We start from the raw sequence: 18,895 nt of genomic DNA, 5'->3' as shown, positions 1-18,895 counted from the left end.
TGTCCCATTTTTCTGCTTTTAATCATGCAATGTCCAAACACTTTCTCCTCTAAGTCACTTCTTACTCTCACAAGCTTCTTATCCAGCTACATTATCAAATTAGCAAAGCACTCTGGAATTATACAGGTTCCATTTTGTCACATTACAATTTACAAAGGATATAAATTCATAAAGACTTAAATGTTACAGATATATTTTCACACTTCTGGTAATGAGGTGAACAGAACTGAACACAATACTCCAAGAATGTCTAACCAGAGTTTTATTGAGCTGCGACATTACCTCTTGACTGTTGAAAACCAATCCCCTGACTCTTGAAGATCAGTACCCCATACACCTTCATAATAACCCTATCAACCTGCATGGGAACTCTGAGGGATCTATGAACATGGACCCCAAAACCTCTCTGTTCCTCCACATTACTACAAATAAAGCTAATCTTTATTTATATGTCAATTAGATATACTGCACATTTTCATTAATTTGCCATAGGTCTCAGTGTAACTCTTTTTTTCCTCAGGGAAATCCAGGCATTCAAGGACAAAGGGGAAATCCAGTAAGTATAATTTCACAGTAAAAATCTATGATCTTCGGTGAAACACCATTAATTAGAATTCAAAAAGAAATGGATGTTTTAAGTCAAAGAGCCACACTATTCTATATAGAACTGGCTCCTTGCAATGCTTTCAGTAAGTGAATGCTGCCTAGAGGTGAGCAATGCTATTGGGTCATAGAGTTGTACAACACAGAAACATGTACTCCATCCCATCCCCTCCATTCACTTATACTAATCCCATTTACTTGTTTCAGTCTGTAACCTTCGTTCCAAACCCCACTGCTAGATGTTTAGCCAAAACCAAGGTGTGGGAGTATATCACTCCCATACTAGCTACACTGCATTGACTTCCTGCATCCCTTAGAATTGATTTTAAAGTTTGTTTTTAAAGCTCTTAATGGTCTGCGACTGCAGTATGTCACAGGATCATTTTCATTTAATAATCCTGCTCAAGCTCTCAGGTCTTCTTCCGTGGGTCTCTTGCATTTAAACAATCTTGGCAAAAGATAATCAGGAGGTCAGGGTTTGACCTATGCTCCTAAAACAATAAGGGATGCAGACTCAGTCATCACTTTCAAATGCCAACTCAAAACCTATTTATTTATCATTGTTTTTTAAATAATGTATTTTTGTATTTTTTTTATTTTCATTTTTATTTATTTTTATTTTTTTACTTTATTTTCATGTTTGCACTTGTATCCCATAGTAAAGCACTTTGAACCACATCGTGTGTATGAAAAGTGCTCTATCGTTCGTTATGTGCCCTGTCCTATGAAGTGGGTGATCATGGTTGTTCTTGGCAAATTTTCTTCCGGAAGTGGTTTGTCATTGCCTTCTTCTGGGCAGTGCCTTTACGAGACGGGTGACCCCAACCATTATGAATACTCTTCAGAGATTGTCTGCCTGGCGTCAGTGGTCACATAACCAGGACTTGTACCAGCTGCTCATATGACCATCCACCACCTGCTCCCATGGCTTCACATGACCCTCGTCATGGGGATGAGCAAGTGCTACACCTTGCCCAAGGGTGACCTACTGGCTAGCAGAGGGAAAGAGTGCCTTACACCTTCTTTGGTAGAGACATATCTCCACCCGTCACCCCGTCTACATAAGAGTTATCTTAAGTGTCCCTTATGTATCTGCCTCTGTATTATTTTTATTTACAGTTTGTCATCTTCCGTACATTGGTTGTTTGTTGGTCTGTGACTGTGTATTATAGTTTTTCATAAAATTTTATTCTATTTCCTTCTTATAAATGCCTGCAAGAAATGAATTTCAAGGTAGTACATGCTAACATATACATAATTTCAGAATAGATTTACTTGAACTCTGAGCTTTAAACTTCCTCTTCTCACATTCCAGGGGTTCCCAACCTAGGGTCCATGGACCCCTTGCTTAATGATATTGTTCCATAGCATAAAAATGTTTGGGAACCTCTGCCTTATACCAGTAGACACCTGCAGCAAGGGAAGTGGGCTCTTATTGTCTGTCTTACCCGCCCTTCTCATAACTTTGTAACCTTCCATCGTGTCATCCCTCGGCTTCCTCTGCTTATTCCTTAATCGAGATAAAGTGACGTTCTTCTATCTTCATCTGAAAGGAGGTTCCATCCCTTTAGCAGCCAGTCTGGGGAGGTGCAGAAGGTGACTTAAAAGGTTGCTGAACCATCGGTGAAGAAGAGCAAATGCATTCTGTTCTTGGCAACATTTGTTCTGGCCAGATAAAAGATCTTGGGTCATCATAGTCAAAATGCTGGGGGAGCTCAGCAAGTTGGGCAACGTCTTTGAAGACCGAGATCCTTCATTAGGACTAAAAAGGAAGGGGGGAAGGGGGCAGAAGCCAGAACAAGAAGGTGGTGAGTGGAAGGAGAGGAGTACACCCTTATTTTGTCTTCACCTGCTCATCATCTCCCTTTCGTGGCCCTCCTTGTCCCCCTTTTTCTCCTACCATATTCCTCCTTCTTCAACCCTTCACCTCTCCACCTATCCCTCACAGTTTTTTACTTCATTTAGGCTGAGTAGAGTACCTTCCCCATTCTAGTTTAACACTTTAAAAGGCAGCACTAAGAGAAGGGTCGAAAGCTTCTCAAATGCCTTTATCGCCCTTTAATTGTCCAGTTATCACCTTCCAACTTCTAACTTTATGCCCCCTCCCCCTCATCTGGCTTCACCTATCACCTGCCATCATTATTTTTTAGAATTTTTCATAAATTCTATTGTATTTCTTTATTTTCCTGTGAATGCCTGCAAGAAAATGAATCTCAAGGTAATACGTGGTGACTTTGATAATAAATTTACTTACCTACTGTTATGTTTTGTAATTTCAAAACATTAAATTAATTCAAAGAAATCCACAGGAGTTCGAAAATAGGAGAGTAGTTTGAGTTTACCTTGTGTCATGTGGTAGTGTGATGACAAATGCAATTAGTATATTCTTACAGTTAATCCATAATTAATTACTTAAATGAACAAGAATACTTAATCGAACCATGTATACAGTATATACAAGAATACTCAAAGATTAAATGCACAACACTACTTACATACTTCATTGGCTATAAAGAGCATTGGGTACTCTGCAATTTAGAAAGGTACTGCAGAAAGGCTGGTCGTTCTGTTTCCTAGTATTCCAAGCAAGTGCCAAGCAAGAAGTGCTGTTGATTCTAAAATGTGTTTCTTTGTCTCAGGGCGAGTCTGGGATACCAGGAAGACCTGGCCCCATTGGTCCCAAAGGAGAGAAGGTGAGTACTGCCCTTGGTAGGGCTAAATGCAGAATGTGATAAATAGTTTATTTTTCTCACATGCAGCGATAAAACTTCCGTTGGAAATCTGTGCAGGTAGATCATTCCCTATCTAAATATACTCAGTGGCCTCTGAGTGTATGTTCATGGTCTTCTCCTGCTGTAGCCCATACATTTCAAGTTCAGCATGTTCTGCATTCAGAGGTGCTCTTCTGCACACCACTGTTGTAATGTGTGGTTGTTTGAGTTACTGTCACCTTCCTATCAGCTTAAATCAGTGAGGCTATACTGCTCTGGTCTCTCTCATTAACAAAAGTATTTTTGCCCACAGAACTGCCGCTCACTGGATGTTTCTTGTTTTTCACACCGTTCTTGGTAACTCTTGAGACTGTTGTGTGTGAAAATCCCAGAAGATCAGCAGCTTCTGAGATACTCAAACACTCCAAATCATTCCATGGTCAAAGTGACTCGGATCACATTTCTTCCTCATTCTGACGTTTGGTCTGAAAAATAATTGAACCCTTTTGTCCGTGTTTGCATGTTTTTATGCATTGAGTTGCTGTATCAAGATTGGCTGATGAGATATTTGCATTAACGAGCAGTTGTACAAGTACAATATGCCGGAGGAACTCAGCGGGTCAGGGAGCATCTATGGAAATGAATAAACAGTCGATGTTTCAGGTCTGTATAGAAAGGGGAAAATGCCAGAATAAAAAGTGGAGGGAGGGGAAGGAGGTTGGGAGAGGAAGGAATCTGATAGGAGAGGAGAGTGGCCAATAGAAATAAAGGGAAAGAGGAGCTCCAGGGGGAGGTGATAGGCAATTGAGAAGAGGTGAAAGGCTAGAGTGGGGAATAGAAGAGGGAAGGGGGAGGGATTTCTTTTACTGGAAAGAGAAATGGATATTCATGCCATCAGGTTAGAGGCTGCCAAGATGATTCCCCTGCACCCTGAGAGTGGCCTCATCCTCTTCAGAATCTTTGTTCCATGAGGAAAGATTGAGCAGGATGGCCCTGATTATATTGAGAAATTGAAACATACCAAAATGTGGGAACTACTATCTCAAGGATTGTGAATATTTTGTATTAGAGGGTTTTGGTTGCTTGGACATTGAGTAATATGGAAGACCATGATTGTTAGACAAGGGGGGAGGTAAATTCGTTTATTATTGCCACGTGTAACAAGCCGCAGTGAAAAACTCATCTTGCGTACCATTCGTGCACACCAAGGTTCAAGGTTCATTTTGTTATCAAAGTATGCATGTACAATATAACTCTAAGATTTATCTTCTCTGAATAGCCATGAAGTACCCATGAAAAAGTAAAAGAAATAAAACTCACAGAGCCCAGAATCACCCACTCCCTGCCCGCAGAAAAAAACAGCAATCAACCCCCTCACTCTCAAAAGTGACAGTAGTATCAAAAAAAGCCAACCCAACCCCACCCACACACAAAGAACTTACACAGATCACCCACCTGCCAATCAGCCACAAGAAAGAATATGCCAAAAAACTGAAGGAGATTCATATAAAGCACAGTCCAATCACATAAATCTCAGAACATCAAACGGTCCTTCTGTGATTCAGAACTCACGCCTAGTTTGAATGGTGGTCCCATTGGGAGTGATCACTGACCTTCTGGCCCCTTTGGGAGTGACCACTGATCCTCTGTCCCCATTGGGAGTGATCACTGACCTTCTGGCCCCTTTGGGAGTGACCACTGACCTTCTGTCCCCATTGGGAGTGACCACTGACCCTTTGGCCCCTTTGGGAGAGACCACTGACCCTCTGTCCCCATTGGGAGTGACCACTGACCCTCTGGCCCCTTTGGGAGTGACCACTGACCCTCTGGTCTCTGTTGAAGCAATTGCTAACTGGATCCGAATGCCATCGTCCTGGTGGTCTCTGTCGAGAGTGCTCGCTAACCGTGTCCGAACGCCTTGATCTCGATGCCTTGACCTCAAATCTTCATTGCTGCTTTGAGGTGGAGCTTTTCATGACCCCATGTCCCATCTCGTTTTTTCCATGGGTCAGCTTGTGTTTTCAGCCTTTTCATTACAACCGTGCATTGAGATAACAATAACAGAATGCAGAATTACAGAGTGGTGGCTGTTATAGGAATGGGTGGGATATGATTGAATAGCACAGTAGGTCTATCCCTTCCATTCTTGCAGATTGCTTCCTGTTTAGCAGTGTGGCATTTCTTCTCTTTCAGGGTGAGCCTGGCATCGTTGTTGATGGTGGAGGAGGGTACCCAGGCAGGAAAGGAGAACCAGGTCAACCTGTAAGTATATTCTCATTAACTACACAGAAACCATAGTGTGAAACAGTCCATTTAGTTGTTGTCACATACCCCTCATCCATTGCCATCTATCTCTATCCCTATATCCTAGTGTTTTGTTACCTTCTGGGCAATAATGGGCATTTGCCTCAACCACTTCTGAGAGGGAGTTACACTTTTTCACCATCCTCCGAGTGAAAATATTTCCCCTGAATTCCTTGAGTGACTTCCTATGATCTGATTTCTTTAGCCAGAGAGTGGTGAATCTATGGAATTCATTGCTCCAGGCGGCTGTGAAGGCCAACTCACTGGGTGTACTTAATGTGGAGGTTGATAGGCTCTTGATAAGTCAGGGTGTTGAAGTTTATGGGGAGAAAGCAGGAAAATGGGGTTGAGAGGGATAATAAATTGGTCATGAAGGAATGGTAGAGTATGCTTGATGGGACAAATGGCCTAATTCTGCTCCTCTGTCTTATGGTCTTATGATTCTATCCTCTGTAGCATGAGGGAACATCTTGTGACATCTTTTCTACTCACATCACTGACGTGTCCAGTGGCACCTTGGTAACCACTTCTCATCACAGCAATATATTAATCACTCACAATATGTAGCATTGGCTGAATTTATTGTTCAGGATTGTAGTGGTGATGTAACTGCATTAATAGTTGAGAGAAAATAAATATCTCATGGGCACCCAGACATTTGAATTAACTTTTACTGACAGGAACAACTGGAAGTCAACAATCATTACAACTTGGATTGTCATTAAAATAAAAAACAAACAGAACTTGTCCATGAATGTGGTAAGGCCACATCTGGAGTATTGCGTACAGCTCTGGTCACACCACAAGAGGAAGGGTGTTGAGGCTTTGGAGAGGATGCAGAAGAGGTTTACCAGGATACTAACTGGTTTAGAAGGCACATGCTATCATGAGAGGCTAGATAAACTTGGGTTGTTTTCTCTGGAGTGGTGGAGGCTGAGAGGAGACCTGATAGAGGTTTATAAGATTATGAGAGGCATAAATAGAGTAGATAGAAAATATGTTTCCCAGGGTTGAAATGTCTAATACCAGAGGACATGCATTGAAAGAGAAAGGGGGTGGGTTCAAAGAGGATGTGACGGGTAAGTTTTTTACTCGGAGATTCATGGATGCCTGGAGTACGCTGCCTCGTATGGTGGTAGAGGCAAATATATTAGAGGCTTTTAAGGAGCATTTGGATAGGCAAGTGAAACTGAGAAAGTTGGAGGGAAATGGACATTGTGTAGGTAGGAGGGATTGGCGTTTCCGTATTTTTTAAATTTGCTTTTTAGTTGGTTTGATGCAACATTATGGGATGAAAGTCCTGTTCCTGTGCTTCACTGTTCTATGTTCTTTGTTCTATCTCTGAACTTCAATGCAGTTAAGCAGGACTGTGGTCTGGGGAATATTTCCCACGGGCTCAGTCTAGGAAGGGTTAAGCATCACCACATAGCCATTGACTGACAGTTCCAATGGGCATCCATTTGCTGAATAAGCCTCACGTTTCCAAACTGGAGAACCTCAGTGCTAAGCTGTCAATCGTCCTATTGCCTGAGTAGAATATCCAAGCCTTTGAATGGATTCCCTTGAAGAAACAAAGCCACATTCTGAATAATTTCCTTTGAAATTCTGAATCTGATGGCATGTTCTGAGGTCATATTTTCATTGACCAGTAATTGGTTTATAATTCCTCATTCTCTTCCTCTGCAATCTCACTGCCTCTGCACTTTCCCACTTTTGTCCCTGATTTGGACTTAACTCCCTCAGCCTTCAGCTGCCACCATCCTGGGCTTTGGAATCTACTCCTCATTCTCACTATCTGTCTTTCAGTGGCTCTTGTGTAGTGGTTAGCACAATCGATTTACGGTGCCCTCGATCAGCGATCAGCTTTCAGATTCGGATTTTCAGATTTCAGCTTTATTTATCAGGTGCAGTGATAAGTATACAGAAACATATAGTGAAATATGTCATTTGTGTTAACAACCAACAGACCCAAGGACGTGCTAGGGGCAGCTCACAAATGTCGCCACACATTCTGGTGCCAACATAGCATGCTCAGAATGCTCAGCAGAGTATTCAATTCCTGCTGTTGTCTGCAAGGAGTTAGTATATTCTTCCTGTGACCACATAGCTTTCTTCCAGGTGACACACACAAAATGCTGGAGGAACTCAGCAGACCAGGCAGCAACTGTAAAAAAGAGCAAACAGTCGACGCTTCAGGCCGAAACATCGACTGTTTACTCTTCTCCATAGACGCTGCCCGGCCTGCTGAGTTCCCCCAGCATTTTGTGTGTGTTGCTTGGATTTCCAGCATCTGCAGATTTCCTCTTCTCTTTCTTCCAGGTGCTCCAGTTTTCTCCCACGTTCCAAAGGCGTACGGGTTAGGGTAGAGTTAGTGAGTTGTGAGTGTGCTACATTGGTGTTGGAAGCGTGGCCACACTTGCAGGCTTCCCCCAGCACAATCCTCAAACTGTGTTGGTTGTTGACACAAAACGACGCATTTCACTGTTTGTACTACACATGTGACACTTAAAGCTAATCATTCTTCTTTCTTTCTTTCCCTCATCTGCCCTGATGTGTGCCTCAGCTGTAGTTTTGTTTGATCAAAATTCTGTCACGTTTTGCCACCTTAAATGTGCTGTGTAAAGCAACAGACGTTGTTGATCTTTATGCAGTCTCAGTTTAATGAAGAGAATCGATACTCTGATAATCTCCAATTCATCTGTTATAGGGAGTTCCTGGCTCACCTGGTCTTCCTGGACTTAGAGGCGAACGAGGGTACTCTGGTCAGATAGGACCACAGGGTCCAGTTGGACCTCCAGGACCCCCTGGGAGGTCCATCAAGGTATGTTATCACCTCAGCTGACACATCAAGACCTACAGCAGAGTAATTGGTCGCTTTTGTATGCTTGATGACACGGTTGTATCTTAATAAGTTCTTAAAAGTGACATGCACTTTGTGGCCACTTTATTAGGTACAGGAATGGAACACGGTGTGGTCTTCTGCTGCTGTAGCCCATCCACTTCAGGATTTAATAAGTTGTGCATTGAGAGATGCTCTTCTGCACACCTCTGTTGTAATGTGTGGTCATTTGAGTTACTGCCACCGTCCTGTCAGCTTGAACCAGTCTGGTCATCTTCCTCTGCCCTTTCTCAATAACAAGGGCATTTTTACCCACAGAACTGCCACTCACTGGATGTTTTTTTCTTTCTTTTTTTTGGCACCATTCTCTGGAAACTCTAGAGACTGTCGGGTGTGGAAATTCCAGGTGATCAGCAGTTCCTGAGATACTCAAACCACCCCATCTGGCACCAACAATCATTTCACAGTCAAAGTCACATTCTTCCCCATTCTGATTTTCGGTCTGAGCAACAACTGAACCTCTTGACTGTGTCTGCAAGCTTTTATGCATTGAGTTGCTGCCACATGTTTTGCGGATTAAATATTTGCATTAACAAACAGGTGTACAGGTGTACCTAATAATGTGGCCCAAGTATATATCATGGGTATGCATTTGATCTTGCCTCAGTCTGATGCCAACTCTTGCTTTGTGTGTATTTTTCTCACATTAAACTCCAGAGGCTGGGGGACTAGATCTAAACTGACATTCAGAGCACTGTACTGTCAAATAAAATATCGAACCAAGGCTCTACCTCCCTCACCAACCTACCTCCCCCACCTCACCTGGTCTCAGCTATCACCAGCCAGCTAGTACTCTTCCCCATTGCCCCCAGCTTCTTATTCTGGCTCCTTCCCCCCCTTTCCAGTCTTGATGAAGGGCCTCAGCTCGAAACATTGATCGCTTATTCCCCTCCATAGATGCTGCTTGATTTGTTGAGTTCCTCCAGCCTTCTGAGTTTGTTATTATAAAGGAATTCTGTGGTCAGTAACTTCAAAAAAGAACAAGACAAGCTCTCATATGCCCAATAGTATTGCTTAGCTTTTGAAGATGAAGTGTTCAAAAGGTCACAAGGATGGGACTGAGTGGACTATTTTCACCTGTGGGGTTTCATGGACAAGGGGATGTTCTGAGAGATGAGATGCACCCGAAACATTGACCAGTTTCTCTTTCCGTGTTTGCTGTTTGACTGGTTGAGTTCTTCCAACATTTTTTATTTGCTTCTGCGTCATCTCTTTCTGCAGTTCGCCACTGTTACCGGAGCCTGAGGACCCGCACTCGACGATTGAAAAAATATCTCAAACATAAGAGGTTCTGCAGACGCTGGAAATCTAGAACAACACACAAAAAGCACTGGAGGAACTCAGCAGGTCAGGCAACATCTATGGAAATGAACAGTCAGCGTTTCGGGACAAAACTGTTGGAATGACCCAAACCAGGTTCAGGAGAAAGGTCTCAGCCCAAAGCATTGACTGTTTATTTATTTCCATAGAAGATGCCTGACCTGTTAAATTCCTCCAGCATTTTGTGTGTGTTGCTCAAAAAATATCTTCCTGGCCTCTGCTATCAGATCTCTGAACAGTCCATGAACACCACCCTTTTAGTTCTTTATACTCTTTAGTTATATTTAATCATAATTTGATGGCATTGTGCTGTATTATAGCCACAAAAGAACAAATTTCACGTCGAGGTCAGTGGTAATAATTCTGAAGTTGGCCATATTATGCTGAGTTCATTCAATCAGTTTTGAAACTCATTTTGATAGTTACCAAATAACTAGCTTTAACCAGAGAATCTAACGGTGTGTTTAAGTATATTAATGGTGGGCCTTGGATGAACTCAGTATAGGCTGAGTGGGGTAACTTAAATTTACAACCAAAATAATTTGATCTATTTAGTTTCTTGTTCCATGCATTGTAAAGACTCCATCTAAAGAACAGTTGCCTCTCTTTTGGATATATTTGATTCTGGTTTTGACTCCTTACCATCTCTCTTATTCTACTACAGGGGGACAAGGGAGAGCCAGGTGAACGTGTAAGTGAATTTTATTTAATTTTCATTTTACCAGATTTTGGCTCCTCACTTTCTGATTTTGTTTTCCTTCAGTTCCCTCCCTACTGTCTGACATAATTTCACTTCTAAGGTGAGATTGTGTGGATCAGAAAGGTGTCCTATGGCCCAAGTGTGAAACGTGTGATCGTTGTGTGTCCTGTACTCCACACCTGAAATTGGTCCTGTTACCCCAGGAAAAGGCCATCTTTGGCCTCCAGCATCCAGCAGAGTCGCAGGGGTTCGCAGACCCAGGCTTTGGTTATTGGGCCTAGAATGGACCTGATTGGCCTTCAGGCTTCAGTCCAGACCTCCAATTGACCTTCGATCTTCGTTCTGGACCCCCATTTGTCCTTCAATCTGCACCTCCTATTGGCCTTCAGGATTCAGTCCGGACCTCCACTGAAGCTTTGATCTTCGATTGGCCTTCAGTCTTCAGTCCAGACCTCCAATCGACCTTCAGGATTCGATCTGGGCCTCCAATCGTTCTTCGGGCCTCGATCCAGACCCCCGATCGACCTTTGGGCTTCGACCCAGACCTCCAATTGATCTTTGGTCTTCAATCCAGACCTCTGATCGACCTTTGGTCATCAATCTGCATATGCGTGGGTGGGAGAAAGAGAGAAATGGAACCTGTTGTGCTGTGTGTTCTTGTGTTCTGTGTTGTTCTGCTGAGCATTGCGGGCATGCTACGTCAGTGCCAGAATGTATGGCAACACTTGCGGGCTGCTTCCTGCACGTCCTTAAGTATGAAGGTCATTAGCGCAAATGGTCCACTTCACTGTATGTTTCGATATATTCGTGATAAATAAATCTGAATCTGGAGAAAGCTGAAATTAATCACTACATTATGCATTTAACACATTTCTCCCCTCATTAACTGCTGAACTCCTATAACTCACTCCTGAGTAATAAGGAAAGGCTGAATAGATTAGGACTTCATTCAGTGGCATTTAGGAGAATGACAGGACATCTCACAGCTGTATGCAAAATTATGAAGGGCATAGATGGGGTGAACGTATGCAGACATTTTCCCTTCAGATGGGTGAGAATAGAACTAGATGTCATAGGTTGAGAATGAAAGATGAAATACTTAAGAGAAATGGGATGGACGACTTCTTCACTCAGATGGTGGTGAGAGTGCGGCAGAAGCTACCAGCAAAAGTGTGGCTGTGGGTTCAATTGTAATATTTAAGAGAAGTCAAGATAGGTACATAGATGAGACGGCTAAGCTTCAGGTGCAGGTAGATGGGAGTGGGTAGGAGGCCGGTCTGGCACAGACTGGATGGGCTGAAAGGCTGTATGATTCTCCACTATGATGCTCTCAGGATTATAGAGTCATTCTTCCATCTCAACTAATTAAATCCACTAACAGGTCTTCCCATGCATGAACCCTGGTTTATTTTCAGTCCTCCCTGTAGCTACTGGTTACTCCACCTTGTGCCAAGCACTGTTGCACTGTATATATAAATCTTCAGGATATCGTCTGGTTAGAACAGAGGTGAGGAGGAATTTCTCTAGCCAGAGGGTGGTGAATATGTGGAATTCATTGCCACAGGTGACCATGGGGGCCAGGTCACAAGGTGCATTTAAGATGGAGGTTGATAAGTTCTTGATTAGTCAGAGTGTGAAAGATTATGGTGAGAGGGTAGGGGAATGGGGTTGATCAGGAAATGGATCAGCCATGGTGAAATGGGGAAGCAGACTTGATGGGCCAAATGATCCAGTTCTGCTCCTATGTCTTATGGTCTTATCCCATAATGAAGACTTCACTCACTTGTACAATGGGACTGGACCCTCCATCTAACCAAATCCCAGGATGCCTTTTCCATAAGGAGCCAAAAAATTAACCTTTTAAAAATGTATTTATTGTTGTCACTGACAAGCCTAGTATTTCTTGCTCTGACAAGATGGTGGTGTGCCACCTTCTGGAGACATCATTAACCATTAGTTTTCTTTGTCACACCTACATCAAAACATGCAGAGAAATGTATCATTTGTGGCAACGACCAGCATAGTCTGAGGACGTGCCGAGGGCAGCCTGCAAGTATTGGGTCCAGTAGGACCATTTTTGATCTTAGATCTTAGATTGGCACGTGGGTGATAGAGAAAGTGGAGGGCTCTGTGAGAAGGAAGAGTTAGACTGATCGTGAAGAAGGTTAAAAGGTCGGCACAATATCGCGGGCTGAAGGGCCTGTACTGTGGTGTAAAGTTCTCCAGTCTCCATATCGTCATAAGGCTAAGTTACTACTGCTACCTGTAAGGACTTTATACATTCTCCTCGTGACCACATGCATCTCTTCTAGGTGCTCTGGTTTCCCTCCACAGTCCAAAGACGTACCGGTTGTAGGTTAATTGGTCATTGTGAATTGTCCCGTTATTACACTAGGATTAGACTGGGGGATTCCTGGGTAGCCGGCTCGAAGGTCCAGAAGGGTCGATTCCATGCTGTATCTCAATCGGTCAATAAATAAATACATAAAATCATTGATTAGAGATCAGTGTGTCTTCTGTCCAATTCCTTTCCATCCACCATCATTAACTCCCTGTTAAGGCAATGTGGATGATGATCGATGCTGTGATTGACGATGGGGATCCCAGAATTCCCACATTCCCACCTGCACAGTGGAACATGGTGTTTTCATGGAGAGGAGAGAATATACGACGGGGTGCAGAAGTAGATCGGAATCTAACTGGCAATTTGACTTTCCTCACAGTTTTCAGGACGTCCATACAATGGAGTGGGTCAGAAAGGGGAGCCCGGTGAACCGGTGAGTACGTCAGCCATTGGGAGCACTGCTGAATTAAGGCATGCCCAACACGGGTGAGCAATTCTACCAGTCAGAAGTAACAACAACTTTTCTTTCAAGGGACGACCCGGCGAGGGAGGCCCAGGTCCAAGAGGACCACAAGGAAGTCCAGGGCAGAAAGGCGACAAGGTAAATATTGATCATTTCCATGAACGAGGAACAACACTTACAGAAGGGGAACTTCAGTATGTTAACTGCAATGGATCTAGAGGGCCACTTTCCACCAACCCCTCAAAGAAGAATAGAGACAGATAATTGCTAATCTCCTGTGAGTCTGTTGGGGTCATCTACTGTGTCTGTGCTCCCAGTGCGACCTCCTGTATATCGGTGAGCCTGACGTAGACTGGGAGACTGCTTCAGTGAGCACCTACACTCCACTTGCCTGAAAAAACAGGATCTCCTGGTGGCCACCCATTTCAATTCTTCTTCCCATTCCCATTCCCATTCCGACATGTCAGTCCATGCCCTCCTCTACAGCCACATTCAGGTTGGAGGAGCAACACCTTATATTCCGCCTCCAACCTGATGGCGTGAACTTCGATTTCTCAGACATTTGATAATAGCCCACCTCCACCTTCACCATTCCCCATTCCTGTTTCCCTCTCTCACTTTATCCCTTTACCTACCCATAATCTCCCTCCGCTGCTCCTCCCCCTTCTCTTTTTCCATGGTGTTCTACCCTCTCCTATCAGATTGCCCCTTCTCCAGCCGTTTATCTCCTTCATCAATCGACTTCCCAGCTCTTTACTTCACCCCGTTCCCCCTCTCCCAGTTTCACCTGGCACCTCATAATTCTTCCACCCCTCCCACATTCTTACTCTGACTTCTCTTTCTAGTCCTGATGAAGGGCCTTGGCCTGAATCGTCGGCTGCTTACTCTTTTCCATAGATGCTGCCTGACTTGCTGAGTTCCTTCGGCATTTTGTGTGTGTTACCATGGAAATGGATAATGTCAGCAATGTCTTCCGACCAAAATAAAAGCCTGCGTATTTGTTGGCAATGCTCCATCAGTGTCACAACAGGTAGTGTTGCTACCTCACAGCTCTGCGGCCCAGGTTCAGTCCCACCCTCCGGTGCCGGCTGTGAGGAATATGCACGTTCTCCTGTACATGCATGGTTGCCCAACCAGCAGCAACCCCCCCCCCCCCCCCAACTCCCCGGCTCCTCCAAGTTCACTTCCCAAAGACTGTTAGTTTTGTTACTTACTCTAAGTTATACTCATTAGTAACTTCAATCACTCAGCCTCCTATTCTCCAGGGATAAAAGCCCTAGCCAATTGTTCCTCTCCTTAAGACTCAAACCATTAAGTCCTGGTAACAACCTTCCCTGTAAATACTTTTTTTTTTGCATCCTGTCTAGATTAATAACATCCTTTCTATAGAAGGACGACACAGTACTCTATATTGTGTCTTTACCGATATTTACACTGATAATGTGTCTCTGAGATTGGACAGAATATGGATTTCCAGTTACCATATTCTGTGACTCTGCCACTGGAGAGGTTTGCGAGTATGAGAATAACTAGTAGCACGTCTGTTTGGCTCACGTTTGCAAGCAATTACTTTACATGATGGAGCTGGTGGAGCAGAGACAGAAGAGGGGAAGGTCCACAGCAAGTGGAGTTCCAGAGACACGAGGTTCCACAGATGCTGGAAATGTTGAACAGCACACACAAAATACTGGAGAAACTCAGCAGGTCCGGCAGCATCTATCAAGGGAAATGAATGGCCGCCGTTTTGGGCTGAGATGCGAGCTCTTATGAATGGTCTTGGCCTGAAATTTGACTATTCATTTCCCTCCATGGATGCTGCCTGACCTGCTGAGTTCCTCCAACATTTTGTGTGTGTTGTGCAGAGTGCTAGTCCATATTCTACAGGGTTGGGAGCAGTGTGATGGGCATGTGTGTCTTGTTTATGTGTGTGTGTGTGTGTGTAGTGTAATAGAATAGCTGCAACAGATGTGAAATTGCATTGGTATAAACTAATTCCATAATGTTCTTTCTTTGTTTCCAGGGAAATGCAGGTGAGGGCTTTGCAGGACCACCCGGCCGTCAAGGAGAACCAGGTGATCGGGTTAGTGATGTTGTAAATCTCAACCAACAGCAGGGATATGTAATACTTCCGTTAACTAAATGAGGAAAGTATTTCTATACATTCTTTCGCCTGTCTGATCTGAGCCAATGAGTGTGACAAGGTAGGGGGATGTTGGTGGGGGGGGGGGGGGGTTAGTAAGAGTGATGTGTGTGTGAGAGAGCGTGACAGAGTGCACGCCGTGAGGTGTGTAAGTGCAGCTGGACTTCAGCAACATCTACCGTTTAGGAATTTGCTAATACTATGCTTCATTCCCACACAAATGCTGATGTGGACGGAAAGATGACGCAAACAAGGAATAGTGACGATTGTTTGTTCATTATATGCCGAGTCATTTGATGTGGGCCATCATGGTCTTTCCATGATCATGACTGTTCTTGGCAAATTCCTCTACAGAAGCAGTTTGCCATTCACATCTTCAGGGCAGACTTAGGCTGTAATGCTGTTAAAAACTCCTAATATCTCTCTTTAGGTGGAAAAGTGATCAGCCTGGCCACTAGAGTAGAGTAATTTGTTATCTTTTTATGCCCTACAATATCAATGATTCCTAAAAATTTCAGATGCAAAGTTAGTGAAGAATAATCTGCTGATGTTACTTGGTGTGAAAAGGTGACGCCCTGTAAATGTGACACGCTGTTTTAAAAGAAAGATCATCCAACACAGAGGCTAAAGATGCAGCTATGTGTAACCTTGTGCAATTGTTTAGGACTCTGTCATCTAAACATCTCTGCTTCTTTGAGATTAATTAAAGTGTAAATGGCTCAGTTCATGGTCAGCATAGACCCAAGGAAAGCTTCCTGCTATTTTTGAATAAGGGCCAAAGTGAAAGTAAATTTGTTATCAAAGTACGTATATGTGACCATATACTACTTTGAGATTCATTTTCTTGCAGGCATTTACAGGAAAATAAAGAAATATAATAGAATTTATGAAGAAACATTAATTCATTTTGTTCTGTGTTGTATAACATGGGTGATCATGGTCTTCGCATGACCATGATTGTTCTTGGCAAATTTTTCTACAGGTGTAGTTTGCCATTGCCTTCTCCTGGGCAGCTTCTTTGCAAGATGGGTGATCCCAGTCATTAACAATACTCTTCAGAGATTGTCTGCCTGGTGTCAGTGGTCACATAACCAGGATTTGTGAAAATGCACCAACTGCTCATGTGACCATCCACCACCTGCTCCCGTGGCTTCACATGACCCTGATCGGTGGGGTAGGGTGTGAAACCTGTTTTGTATCTCGTATCTGATGGCAGCAGCAAGAAGGGAGCATGGCCTGGATAGTGGGGATCCTCGATGGCCAGACAGGTGCCCAGAAATGAACGTCACAAGTTTCAAAGTATTACCAATTATTTCTTTTCTCTTTAGGGCCCCAGAGGACCTCAAGGTGAACGAGGAGAGAAGGTAAGTTTTCCAGTGCTAATTCCAGTTCTTGTTTTCTCCTTTCTGATTAAATCCAACATGTTTTAATTTTCCTCGGACTGCCTCCATCAAATTCCCATCTTCCTGCTGGCCAGTAGAGTTTGGAGAGTTTGTTCTAAGTATGGGATCTTGGATCTATTTAATGATGGGTGCTTTTTGTTTTATTGGGCTGCCCTACTCGCCAATTAAAGTGTCAAGCAGGTTTGAAATCAATGAGGGCGAGCGGGTGTTCAGCACTGTCTGCCTGTGTTTGACCTGCCTCTCCTGTTTGCTCGCTCCCGCCCAAGGAAGGGGCAGGAGTCTTGTGCCTTGGGTTAGTTTTGATTATCAACGTTTGTGGATCAGACTAATTTTTAAAGCAGTTCATATTATATGTGTCTCTGGTTACTCCTTCCCTTTTTCTATTTTGCATGATTTTGGTTGGGGCATTTCAACATGGACAGGCTCCGCAGCCTTCAGTCAACGAATGACTCAATTGAACTGAACTCAACTCAACATTCCAGTTTCAAGGACTCTGTGGTTTGATGTTTAATATTCTATGTGTTATTCGCTTGTTTTCTGCTGCTTGCGTGACTTGATCTTTTTTGTGCATGTTGGGTGTTTGATGTTGTTTCTTTATTCCATGTCTGCCTGTGGGAGAGGAAATCTCAGGGCTGTTTAATTCCAAACATACTTTGAGAATAAATGTACTTTGAATCGTTGAATCTTTTGAATCTATCAAGAAGCGGCTTGAGAGAGACAGTGGCTGACAATGCAAGGCCTTAATAGCCCTGGATAATACCCTCACTGCTGAGTAAAATGAATGTGGAATTTGGGCAGGAACTTCTAACAAACACTCCTGTGCAGTTAAACATGAAAATTAGGAAAACATCCAACAAAATGCCCTTCAGCCACATCACTATTTAGTATCTTACAAACAAATTCACTGTTAAAAATGTGTAATGTTATAAAGATGCTGATTAATCTCCCCAAATCAGTGAGAGTCTACCTAAGTTCACTCATTTTCTCATTATGTGCCATGTCATATGATGTAGACGATCGTGGTCTTTGGCCATGATTGTTCTTGGCAAATTTTTCTACAGAAATGGTTTGCCATTGCCTTCTTCTGGGCAGAGTCTTTACAAGATGGGTGACCCCAGCCATTATCAAAACTCTACTCTTCAGAGATTGTCTGCCCGGTGTCAGTGGTCACATAGCCAGGACTTGTGATTTGTGATGTGCACCAACTGCTCATATGACCATCCACCACCTGCTCCCACGGCTTCACGTAACCCTGATTGGGGGGCTAGGCAGGTGCGACACTTTGCCCAAGAGTGACCTGCAGGCTAATGGAATGAATGAGCGCCTTACACCTCCTTTGGTTGAGATGTATCTCCACTCCGCCATGCAATACATAAATCACAGAACAGGGCAGCATGGTAGCGTAGTGGTTAGCACAATGCTTTACTGTACCAATGACCCAGGTTCAATTCCTGCTCCCGCCTGTAAGGAGCTTGTACATTCTCCCCGTGACTGTGTGGTGTTCTAGTTTCCTCCCACAGTCCAAAAACATACCAGTAATTAAGTTAATTGGTCGTTGTAAATTATCCAGTGATTAAGCTAGGATTAAATTTGGGAGTTGCTGGGGGGTGCGGCTCAAAGGCTGAGAAAACCTGTTCCGCACTGTATCTCTAAATTAATTAATTAAATATTAACATATCACAGTAGGTTTTCCTCAGGATGCTGTGCCAATCTTTTAACCTTCTGTAAGATCAATCTAACTCCACCCTCCATTTTCCTTTCATCCATGTGCAAATGTAAGATTCAGCCTTGGGATTCTCTTCAATTCTCCTTGCTAATTCACTCTCCTAATTCCTTAGAAAGTAGAACATAGAACAGTACAGCAAATGAACAAGCCCTTCAGCCCACTCTGTTGTGCTGAACCAACTAAAAGTAAATCAAAATCCCCCCCATAAACTAATTCCTCCTACCTACGGAATGCCCATATCTCTCCATCTTCCTTGCATCCATGTGTCTATATAGATGTCTC

At 43.4% G+C, this 18,895-nt stretch overlaps 1 protein-coding gene across 1 annotated transcript in view; it reads left to right on the top strand.

The window, feature by feature from the left end:
• col7a1 (collagen, type VII, alpha 1) overlaps positions 1 to 18,895 on the top strand; it is a 320,662-nt gene that overhangs the window by 146,746 nt on the left and 155,021 nt on the right. Inside the window, exons 38-46 of the mRNA XM_059943970.1 lie at positions 521 to 556; positions 3,243 to 3,296; positions 5,508 to 5,576; positions 8,326 to 8,439; positions 10,502 to 10,528; positions 13,261 to 13,314; positions 13,414 to 13,482; positions 15,365 to 15,424; positions 16,813 to 16,848. Of these exons, the coding sequence (XP_059799953.1) occupies positions 521 to 556; positions 3,243 to 3,296; positions 5,508 to 5,576; positions 8,326 to 8,439; positions 10,502 to 10,528; positions 13,261 to 13,314; positions 13,414 to 13,482; positions 15,365 to 15,424; positions 16,813 to 16,848 (519 nt within the window). The remainder of the gene's footprint in view (positions 1 to 520; positions 557 to 3,242; positions 3,297 to 5,507; positions 5,577 to 8,325; positions 8,440 to 10,501; positions 10,529 to 13,260; positions 13,315 to 13,413; positions 13,483 to 15,364; positions 15,425 to 16,812; positions 16,849 to 18,895) is intronic.

The sequence above is a fragment of the Hypanus sabinus genome, chromosome 19 (assembly GCF_030144855.1).
Source record: "Hypanus sabinus isolate sHypSab1 chromosome 19, sHypSab1.hap1, whole genome shotgun sequence".
In the NCBI taxonomy this organism is placed as follows: Eukaryota; Metazoa; Chordata; class Chondrichthyes; order Myliobatiformes; family Dasyatidae; genus Hypanus; species Hypanus sabinus.
Note: the sequence above shows the minus strand (reverse complement) of the source record. Positions and strands in the feature narration are given on the sequence as shown.